Below are 12,276 nucleotides of genomic sequence, written 5' to 3' on the forward strand. Positions count from 1 at the left end.
AAAACGATAATATAAGCATTGTAAAAATAGTTGAATATATACAATAACTTTTGATTTATGGTAAGCTGTACATATGTATCGGGGTGTTTATTTTTTCTTTGAATGTGGTATAGCAGCCCCATAAAGATTTGGAATGGATACAAGAAAATGCAGACCAGGTTCCAAATCACCAAATCCTGTTGTTCCACCTGAATATAGCCTTCTATCATAGGGATGATAACCCAATAATTCTTCTTCTTCTTGTAACTGAAATTTTGCTTCTTCAATATATGGAGCTAAATATGGTATATATGGATCATAGTTTTGTTCTGATGGATGTAAGTATAGTCTTAAGAAATTTATGTGTGTACCTCTTAACATTCTTCTATACCTTTTTATTTTTATATCTTTTGGTAATAAAGATATTGCTCTTTCGATCACTGGATCTTTATCACTATACATGTCATCGTACATTAAACCTAATTAAAGAGGCAACAAATGATAAAATTATTAAATGGTAAAATGAAACTATTGGGATATGTGCGTCACAATTGAAGTACTAATATATAATAGACAATAATAATGAATAAAAATATATAAATAACATTATTTTGGATATAACTAAATAATTAGTTCTCATCTTTATCGAAAAAATATACTTCATTTTGTTTCAGTATATATTTGTTACGATAATAAATGGTCATTCTTTAAAAAGTAAACATAAACATACACAAAGTTTGGGAAGATGAAACAGTATTTATCTTATGGATGTATACACATTGTAGGAATACATATAATTATCACATTTTTTTTGTATTACCATGTTCTCTCAAAAATTTGGTAGTTGCACAATATTGCCATCTTTCAAATGGCCCTCGGATAAACTTAAAATAGTAAGGGAAAAATGCATTTTTGAAAGCTTCAGTTAGTCGATTTGTTTTTCTCTTTGTTGGTTCATATTCTAATTTCTTAATATCTTTTGAGCCTGCTTTTATAATGTATTTACAAATTTCTTTATGCAATGACATTTTTTTTATTAATACCTATATTTCATTTACTTTAATTCATTATATGGGATTTGCTATATTTCACATATACGCAGATATATACATACACAGTTACAAAATATAACTGATATTAAAATTTTCTTTTATGTTAATAAATTATCTTATAATAGTTATAAATGAAGCATAGTAATATTATTATAAATTATTACATAATGCCCATTCAGTAAATAATTTATTTCCCCAAACTTATAAATATGTACCCCAATTATTTAAATCATGACAAGTTTGGATATAATATGATTTAACTAAAATAATTAGTCAAAATAAATATATAATAATGTACAAAAATGTAAAATAAATATATAAAATAAACACATAAATAATATAAATAAGTGTATATATATGAATGAAAAAATATTATGTATTGTGTAATATGTACTCCCAAAAAAATTATTATATAAAAAAATTCACAAAAATGTAGCGTATATAATATATATATATTATATATATATGTATTAAAAAATATAAGAATGGCAATAAGAATGAAAGTGCCATGCAAATTGTATAATCATAATATTATCATGTGTATATATTACATAAATTTAAAAAAATGAAAATGATGAAATGTCAATAATTTTAAGTACTAACAAAAAACATTTAAAAGTTATACACAAATTAATAATATTTTTTACTGGAAAATATTTGTTTTTTCCCCTACCATTTTGCAATATAATTTATGCAATAATTAAACGAGTTGACAATATTCTATATTTGTATGTTTTCATATGGAATAGCAACTTTTTTTAAATGTTAATGAAAAATATGTAATAACACACACAATTATATCATTTTATATTTTTTTATTTTAATTATTATTATTACCTGACCAATTATATTGCCTTTTTTTACACAATTAATTTAATATGCTATATTTTTGGTTATTCGGAAATATTTCTTTTCTATTATGCATAAAGCAACTATATTCTATTAATTGTTAAATATTAAAAATACCTTTTAAATAACACAAAATATAATGAAGAAGTTGTAAAATATATCGTTACTATCATCACACATTCATACAATAACCTTTTTAAGATAATCATGTTCTTGCATATACATACACATGTGCATATAATTAACTACCTCATATTCATTTTATGTTTCTTAAGTGGTAAACGAGCGATTTTAAGGAAATGCAACTATTTTTTGAGCAACCAAAAAGGCTTCAAAAGAGTGTGTTTATTTTTTACCTTTTAATTTCGATGATGATATTGTATTAAAAATGCTTTTCTATTTTGAATTATATTTTTTGTTAAAAAATGATTGTGATCATATGTATTGATACCCTTTGAAATTAGTTAGAGAACTAATTCAGTAGACTCAATTCTTTAAGCATCGTTTTGTTTTTATATATGTAGTAAATAAAAGTTTTATATGTCGTTTTTTGCGTATATTAATATACACACACATATATATATACAGATCTCAAATAAACAGATATATACATGAAACGAATATATTTATAAAATAGCACTTTAAAAAATAATCAAAACTGAACAAACAAAAAAATATTGTTAATTCAAATAGTACAAAGTACAATTCCTTCATTTAGTAAATGAGACATATTTCGGAATTGTGTAGTTATTAACTTCACATACGCTTTAATTAGTTCATACACTATTATATACATGTGTGTATAAATGGATTAAACCAAACATATAAGGCAATGAGTGCACATATATGCATTTGTCTTTTCTTTGCTCTACACCTATATATGTAAATATACGCACAAAGCACTTTTTAGCCAAAATAAAGCGGAAAATATTACTAACATATTTATCATCCTCATATTAAAATATTTTAGCTAGCTTAAAAATATTTTTTTTAAGAGGATGGTTGCATGAATGCCTTTATTCCGTCATCAGCAATTATGCAAACGTGGTTAAGATCTCTAAAGTTTTCATTATAATCTAAGCCACAACCAACAAGGAAGAAATTTGGTACTGAAAATCCAGTAAAATCAGCTTTAAATCCATTCCATAATGGGGTTCTTTTAATATATAAAGCTGAAATGGCTATTGTTTTTGGTTCGAATTTTTTTAAATAATCACAAAATTTTGATAAGGTGTTACCAGTATCAATTATATCCTCAACAATTAAAACGTTTTTGCCCTTTAAGCAAGATAAGTCTTCACTAACTATTTCTAATCTACCAGTTGATTGAGTATTGCAATATGATTTTACACGTACGTAGTGTTCTCTATATGTGTTAGTAGAAGCATCTTCAATATAATAAGTATGTATTCTATCTAAATATTTCAACAATAATGTGAAAAAAGACCTTGATCCTTTTAATAAGCAAAGGAGATGGAATTCTTCACCATTATATGTTTTGCTAATATCAAAAGCCATTCTTTCAACTCTACTTTTGATTAATCCATTTGGTATCAAAACTCTTTGAAGATATTTCTATATAGATAAAAAAAATGCATAAAAACGACATATTTAAAACTACTTATATTGTAAAACAAAGAAAAATACATATGAAGATTCTTTTGATTTTTTTTATAAGACATAATTCAATTTTTCTTTGGTATTACTTTATAGTGATCGGGGGTTACAAAGGAATCAAATTCATATCCATCCTCATCCTTTATCATAACAGGTTCATAGCCAAGTTCTCCGGCTCCAGGACTGTATATAAGAAGTACATATGTGCATGTGAAATAGTATATAGTATTTTATTCATTATATACACAGTATAATCATTATAAATAGATGGTTAGCTTATATCGGAACAGCATAATAATTACATGAATCATATAAGCTGGATGTACAATTTTATTCAAATATTTATTGTAAATGCATATATATATTATATAATTTTTTTCGGAACGCCTTTTCCACAAAATGACAAAGTATGCATATTAAAAAAAAGTTAATCAACACAACGGGATATATAGAAAATGAATATAAACTATATATTAATATATATTTAAATTTTAATTTATTTATTACTTGTTTGGGATTTTCATTTTGATGTAAATTTGGGTTTTTAGTAAAATAGGAAATGCAAATAAGCACTATATGTGAATACTTAAGTATATAAGTATATAATTTAAAATGAGCTTTATAGAAGATATAAAGTTTTTTGTAAAAAAATAATAATTTTTAAAAAAAAATTATAATAAATAAATAAATATTTAATTATTTTTAATTAATTTATTAAAAATTTATTCGAATTCAATGCATTATGTTATTTTATAACGTTTATTAAAAGGGGTGTAAATTAATTTTTTCGGGATTTTTTATGAGAAAAAGTAGTTAATGCATGCGCTTAAAATGTGTTATAAAAGCGACGGGATCCTTTAAAAAGAGAATAAAACTATAAATAATTAATTATAATTTAAAACGGATACTATAAAAATAATAACATTGAATTTAATTTTATAAAATTTATTAAAAAATACGGGGAAAATGGGAAACAACAAATATATTTTTAGTATCAATTGGGACGCATGCAACATATATATAGTAGGAAATTATTTTTAATTTGTATCGAAAAGCAATATATACAAAATTGTTATCTATTTTTTTTTTCGAATCAAGAAAAACGATAATCGAGATGGAATATCAAATAACCTTGAGCGCATTTCTATTTTTTTTGTAAAAAAAATAATATTTATAAAATTTATCTTTTTCTCTTTTCATATATAACATATTAAAAATGAACAAAACTGATGTTATAGAAATTTACATTATAATAAAATTTTTTATTTCCAAATATTAAAATAAAAACGCATGCAACTTTAGGAAAAGTGCAATAAAACTTGTGCACTACTAATAATATTATATGTGTTTATAGATATGTTATTAAATACTTTATGTATCCATTAATTGTCCATATAATATATAATGTATGTTGTTTGGTGACCTTCTTCATTATTAGTTTTCCACATATATAGTATATACTTATGCTTTATTTTACAATACTCTCATTAGAATTTCATACTACAATAGCACATCTAATGGTATTGAAAAAAAATTTTAAGCTAAATTCATTAAAGGTTATAAATTTTTTCTTTGGATTTAGATTTATAAGATAAAAACTATACAAATTATAATTTTTATATTATTGGATAGGGGAAAGAAATACGTATATAAGTTATTACAATAAGGTCATATAAGCATGTATATGGGCCACCTACTGATAATACTACTAGCATTTCTAACGATGTAATAAAAGGAACAAAAAATGCGTAAAAAAGTTATATGGAAAAAATATATATGTTGAAACTTAATTAAATCTTTCGAATTCTTATATAAGCTTACATACATATATTAAGATGGTGTAAAATAAATCAAATAACAAGAGGTGTGCAAATTAAAATTATATGCATATTAATTGTGAAAATAACTTTATACAAAATATAAATGTTGAGACAAGAATAATTATTAATGCACATTTGCGGGCATAAATAGATGACTATACTGTTTTGGTTTTCTACTTTCTTGAGTTTGACGGTTATAAGATTTTTAATTTCTTTTATGAGTTATATATATAAATAATTTTTAAGCATCACACTAGCACAGTAATGTGGGAATATGCTTAAAATAGATATACACTTATAATAAAAAGTGCATGAACAATTTGATACATTCGGAAAACCTAGCATCTTTTAACTTTGTATTTATCTGGTTGCATAAACACGGGCATAACTTCATCTATTAATTTGTCTATATCCTTCTTTGCTTCATCATAACTCTTTCTAGATATTTCACCATACCATTTTATTTTGGGTTCTGTTCCACTTGCTCTTATAGTAACTATAGCTGTGTTTTCAAAATAAAGTGTAATATTTTGTGAATCTGGTGTTGGTGCGATTAATGATTTTTTATCGGGCGTCTGTGAGTCATAGCCTGTAGTTAGGTCCCTAATATGCGCAATTTTATAGGAAGCTAGCTGTTTTTTATAATTTCCTTTAGATCTAAATTCATTAAATATGTTAGCAACATCATTTGAATCAAGAATAGTGTAATATCCATTATTGCTTACAAAATATCCTATTTCTTTTCTAATATCTTCTAAGCATTGATGAAATGTCGAATTATTTTCATATAAATGTATAGCTATTTCTACCCAATAAGCTAAAGCAGATATACCACACTTATCTCTAATATGTTTTGATAATGCATGTCCTAAGGCTTCTTCATAACAATATAATGTATTATGCTTATTGTCATTATATTCTATAGCTTTATTAATTAACCATTTAAAACCTGTTAGTGTTTCATCATATTTATATCCATGTTTTTGACATAACATTTTTAACATCCTTGAACAAACAATAGTACATAAAAAGACATGCTTTGATTTGTCTATATTTTTTTTCTCATAATCTTTCATAATAAAATATGCAAATATAATTCCTAATTCATCGCCTGATAATATCTTCCATTTATTATTATATTTTTCGGCACAAGCAAATCTATCTGCATCTGGATCATTAGCAACTACTAATGGACTCTTAACCTGATCTGCTAATTCCATTGATAAATCTAATGCACCTTTTTCTTCTGGGTTTGGAAAAGTAACGGTTGAAAATTCTGGATCTGGTAATGCTTGTTGGGGTACAGTCAATAAATTATTATACCCAACAATTTGCATAATTCCTTGAACAAATTTCCTACCTACACCATGCATAGGTGAATAAACAATAACTAACTTTGTACGTGAGTTTCTATTACAGCTAAAATTAAATTCTTTTTTTAAATCAGATATAAACGAATCAAACATCTCATGATATATATCTTTAACTAATGATTTATCTTTTAAATAAAAATCATCATCTAAATATTTATATATATCATTCCATGGCTTTAAATTATCTAATATACAATCAGATACATTTTTATCAACTGGAGGAATTATCTGTGCCCCATTTTCACCATATAATTTATATCCATTATCTATCTTAGGGTTATGAGAAGCTGTTACCATAACTCCGCATAAGCAACTTTTTTTAAAACTTGAATAGCATAAAATAGGGGTAGCAACTGTTTGGCTAAATAAATATACCTTAAATCCTTTTGATAAACATACAGCTGATGCAACATGGGCAAAAGATTCTGAATTATGCCTTCCATCAAAACCAAATATTATTCCTCGATTTTTACATGCATCTGCTCCATATTTATTTATTAAATATGTACACAAACCTTGGGTTGTTTGAATTATTGTGACTACATTCATTGCATTGAAACCAACACCCATTTTGCCTCTTAAACCGGCAGTTCCAAAATTCAACCTATTTAGAAATAATTTCTTTAATTCGTCCTCATTGGAATTATTTATTACTTCCTTGGTTTGATCGGACAAATACTTTGGTTTCGAAAATAAGTTCCACACCTCAATACTCTTGAGCAACTCTGGATTTTTTATCTTATCCATTTTGTGCGGTCTTGTTATAACGGTGTAAATATAGGCTCTTATTTAGCTAGCTATATATAATATAGTTATGAGGAAATCGTTTTAACTATGAAAAATATCGTTTATTTATTCTAATTTTAATTATTTATGATATAACAGACGAATAAAAATTATCACAATTAAAACACGTAAAATATCCGAAAATTTTTCGAAAAAAATAAAAAGGAAGGCGCCCTATATTTAATTAAAATTACGAGTTTTATTCAAATTGTGTACATAATAATATGTAAGCACATGTTAATATTATGTTTTTTATATTAATTATGTGAAAAACTACATAAAAATAAAAGTAAATAATACAATAAAACGAAATAATAGTGAATTATTAAACGAAGATATTTCTATAACAAAGATATTGGTGTAGGAAATATATGTAATTATAAAAAATTGAATAAACAATAAAATAAAGTATATTAAATAGCGAAGAAATTAATGGAAATAAATAATATTTGGATAACTATAAAAAAATTATGGAGTAAACAAAAAAAATTGGAATTTAAATAAAAAAATAACAGCGAGCTTAAATAAATCAAATAACCGCGTATTTATATAAATACTAAAGCTAGACACGAATGTATAAAATATTTTTACATATATTTTATTTTATAGTATATAAACACACGTACATATTATATTTGTATAAAATAATAGATAATAATTATATTAATATACAATATTGCAATATTATGATGGGAAATATTTTTATATGTAATAGTTATAGTTTGATTGGTCATAAGCTTCTCAAAATAAATAATTCATTTTAAATTAAGTACACATTAAATATATTGCAATATATAATTAAAGGTACATAAATAATGTGTATCCGGTTTTTTTTCTTTCAAATTTAATTGCGTAAAAATATATATACATAAGTACTTGTCTCTTGGGTCTTCTATAGGCATGCTGTTTTGAGTATCCCATATTTAAAAAATATTATAACTATATTATAGCATTTGGGATGTGAATATAAAAAAATGATATTGCACTTATATAACTAGTAATAAATATATGTGCATGTACATATAAAAAATTCGAAAAATAATATGATAAAATCCATTTTAACCCTTATGTCTTTTTTATGAATTATAATGAACTCACAAATGGTTCCGCAATTAATTAAATTTTATAACGCTATATTTTTCATATAATATAATTAACATTTCTACAAAGCAAACCGACTAAAGAAATATGATTAATTTAACTATTAAAATAATTCCAATTAAAATGGTGAAGTTAAATTATTAAAAAGTTATGCAAATATATTATTACACCGATAATATTGTAAATAAATATGTAAAATATTTTTTTATATACTTCATATTTTATTCCAATTTAATTCGTTTTACCATTTTGTTTGTATAAATAAAAATACTTAAGCGTCTTACTTTTTATGTGCCCACAAAACTTATGGGTATATTAATTATATCAATCAATAGAACGGCTTAATATATCATTTAAATTTTTTTCCTGTTCTTATCCTTTGTTATAATAACAATTAATAAATAAAAAATATATATGAATATATAACTTTCGATATATGTAACATACAATTTTATATTTACATTCGTATGACGTGTATACACATTTTTATGTATTACGCCAATCGAATATGTTATTTTCCAGAAAAAAATAATAAATGAATGTAAAATATTAAAATTTTTAAAGCATAAAAGAAAAATATTATATATTAACATATTTATCGAAAAACATAACAACGAATAGGCAATCATTCTATTTTATATTTTTTGGGCTATATTTTTCTCCTTAGTTTTTATTCAAATTCTATTGTGGATGGGGGTTTAGAAGAAATATCATAGAGTATTCTGTTAACTCCTTTGACATTACTCAATATACGAGTAGTTATTTTTTCTAAAATGTCATGTGGGATTTTATAATAACTTGCTGTCATATAGGATGTTGTTTTTACGGCCCTTAGTGCACAAATATGATCATAGGATCGTGCATCTCCTCTTACTCCTACTGATTTTGATGAAAATATAACAGCGAATGCTTGTCCTATATCATCATATAAATTAAATTCTTTTAAAGAATTAATAAATATATCATCTACTTCTCTTAAAATATCTAATTTATGTTTATCAATTTCTCCAATAACACGTATTGCTAAACCAGGTCCTGGAAATGGGTGTCTATTTGTTAATTCTTTTGGTAAGTTTAATTCTTGTGATAATTTTTTAACATCATCTTTAAATAAAAATTTAAATGGTTCAAATAATTTGAATTTTAAATTTTTTGGTAATCCTCCTACATTATGATGAGTTTTAATAGTATCTGATAAATTTTTCGAGCATTTACTTTCTATAATATCAGGATATAATGTTCCTTGTAATAAATATGTTTTTTCGATATCTATATCCATACTATATACTGCTTTTTCAAATTCTTCTATAAATAATTTTCCAATTATTTTTCTTTTTTGTTCTGGATCGGTAACACCTTTTAATTGATTTAAGAAAATTTCAGAGGCATCAATTTTTGTTATATTCATATCAGGAAATGTATTTTTTATAAATGTATAAACTTTTTCTCCTTCGTTTTTTCGTAATAATCCATTATCTATAAATATTCCAAAAAAACGATCTTTAAATATTTTATGTGTCATTGCAGCAGCAACAGTACTATCAATTCCTCCTGACATAGCAGCAATTACATAATGATCGTGTGCATATTTTTTAATATTATTAAATTCAACTTCATGATATTTTATAGGATCAAATGTTTTTGTGCATTTACATATTTTATATGCAAAATTATAAAACATTTGATCTCCGTCTATTGTTTCATATACTTCTGGATGAAATTGAACACCATATATATTATATTCTTTATTATAAATTCCACAAATAAAACAATTTTCACTTGAATTTACTAAATAGTAATTTTCAGGAATCTCAATTACCTCTTCTGTATGATTCATCCATACATTCATTTTGCTGGTATCTTTTATATCATCAAATAATAAGCAATTAGTATCCTTTTCTAATAATTTATAATTCTTATATGATGCATTGTCTTTATAGTCATGTGATATTAATGTTACATCAGTACTTCCATGTTCAGAATTTTTTGATTTACCAACTTTTCCATTCATTTGGAAAGCTAATTCTTGCATACCATAGCATATACCAAATATAGGAATTTTATTTTCTATAAAATAATTTAATACTTCTTTTTTTACATGAGGACCATTTTTTGCATTAACAGAATGTGGACTTCCTGAAAATATAACTCCCTTTATATTTAAATTTTGAATATCTTTTAAATCAACATTATAATCTTTTGTTTCACTGTATATTTTGATATTATTCAATCGTTTGACAATTAAATGGAAATACTGAGATCCAAAGTTTAAAACTAATATCATATCATAGTTATTTCCTTCCATTTTGATATATTAAGTATAAAAATAAGGGCTACAAATTTTAATTTTGTATATATGTGTATTTTTTATTTTTGTTTTAATTATATTTGCAATTGATTTATTACATACATATCACAATAGGATTATTATAACTTAACTATTTTGTGGCTACTTTATTAATTATTTCTTATTATTCTTTTGCTTCGTTATTTTATATTCGTTTAATAATCACTCTTATAATAATAAGTTATTCTATATATTTTTTAACACACTCATGTCCATATATATATATATATGTTGAGCATGGCTTGACATATAGACACTAATTGGATATCAACCGTACATTAATATCTCAATTTTTTATAACATTAAACAAGTACTGAATTTATTTAAATTTTTTACAAATGAAAAATGAAAAAAATTGAAAAACACGAAATGACAAAAGAGTATATTTTAATTATAATCCTATATATATTTTACCACATGAAGGTATTTAATTAAAGCAAGATATTAATTATTTAAATTATTTTTAATTATTTTAAGCGATTTTAAAAGGTTAACATTGTACTTTTATATGAAGGAATTAAAAAAATTGTCATTAATATATAAATTTTCGAATAATTGCGAATAAAAAATTAATCAATAAATAATAAGGAACAAAATTATAGCAATTCCAATACTACCATAAAGAGGGGCATATTTTTGCCGCTGTTTATGCACATATTCATTTATAAATATGCATGTATATATACCTTCAAGTTCACTAATACGTATTTTCCTGAAATATAAGATCTAATTAAGTAAGGAAGTATTTAGTCTATTTATTTCCTTTTTTTGTTTGAATAATATAAAATGTAACATTTGGCATATTTTAAAAAATTATAAATAATTATATTTAAAAAAAAAATACGCAAAAAAAAGGTAAATTTGTATGCTTATTTTTTTTTGAAACATCTTTATATATTTGTAGTAGCACAATTATAAATTGTTTTGTAGTGATAGCAAAAATAAAATAATTGAATTACATAATATTGAAAATATTTATTAATAAATTGGCAATATAATAATACTGGTGAAGGGAAGTTATAATTAGATATGTATAAATTTATGCATAAAAAATGTATAAATAATACATATATAATAATATAACCATCATATAATAAAATAGCGAAAATTGGAAAAATAATGATAACATAAAATAATGGCAAGCAACCCATTATATTTGGGAAATTTCTTCGAGATATCTAAAACTTTGTTTTTTTAAATTTTATATGTTATCCATTAATCATAATGTGTATGTGTATGCATGCGGGCATCCATATACCCATGATATATAAATATATTGTATAAAGAAAAGTGATCGTTGATGTTCCTTTTCATTGATTTATGCTTTATTTTTCGAATTCCGTATTTTATTT

At 23.6% G+C, this 12,276-nt stretch overlaps 4 protein-coding genes across 4 annotated transcripts; all 4 read right to left on the reverse strand.

The window, feature by feature from the left end:
* Window positions 1-87: 87 nt before the first annotated feature.
* Window positions 88-1,007, reverse strand: PCHAS_1211400 (cytochrome b-c1 complex subunit 7, putative; the record flags this gene model as incomplete). The annotated part of the gene is made up of 2 exons (XM_016798832.1): window positions 88-458; window positions 800-1,007. 2 exons carry the CDS (start codon window positions 1,005-1,007, stop codon window positions 88-90), a joined length of 579 nt encoding a protein of 192 aa, XP_016654198.1.
* A 1,863-nt stretch (window positions 1,008-2,870) lies between these two features.
* Window positions 2,871-4,021, reverse strand: PCHAS_1211500 (hypoxanthine-guanine phosphoribosyltransferase, putative; the record flags this gene model as incomplete). The annotated part of the gene is made up of 3 exons (XM_016798833.1): window positions 2,871-3,455; window positions 3,587-3,680; window positions 4,005-4,021. 3 exons carry the CDS (start codon window positions 4,019-4,021, stop codon window positions 2,871-2,873), a joined length of 696 nt encoding a protein of 231 aa, XP_016654199.1.
* Window positions 4,022-5,655: 1,634 nt separating this feature from the next.
* PCHAS_1211600 (phosphoglucomutase, putative) lies at window positions 5,656-7,437 on the reverse strand (the record flags this gene model as incomplete). The annotated part of the gene is made up of 1 exon (XM_739363.1): window positions 5,656-7,437. The coding sequence occupies one exon, from the start codon at window positions 7,435-7,437 to the stop codon at window positions 5,656-5,658; it is 1,782 nt and encodes a 593-aa protein (XP_744456.1).
* Window positions 7,438-9,247: 1,810 nt separating this feature from the next.
* PCHAS_1211700 (GMP synthase [glutamine-hydrolyzing], putative) lies at window positions 9,248-10,882 on the reverse strand (the record flags this gene model as incomplete). Its single annotated transcript, XM_735484.2, has 1 exon — window positions 9,248-10,882. One exon carries the CDS (start codon window positions 10,880-10,882, stop codon window positions 9,248-9,250), a length of 1,635 nt encoding a protein of 544 aa, XP_740577.2.
* Between the last annotated feature and the right edge of the window lie 1,394 nt (window positions 10,883-12,276).

This window comes from Plasmodium chabaudi, assembly GCF_900002335.3.
Source record: "Plasmodium chabaudi chabaudi strain AS genome assembly, chromosome: 12".
Taxonomy (NCBI): Eukaryota; Apicomplexa; class Aconoidasida; order Haemosporida; family Plasmodiidae; genus Plasmodium; species Plasmodium chabaudi.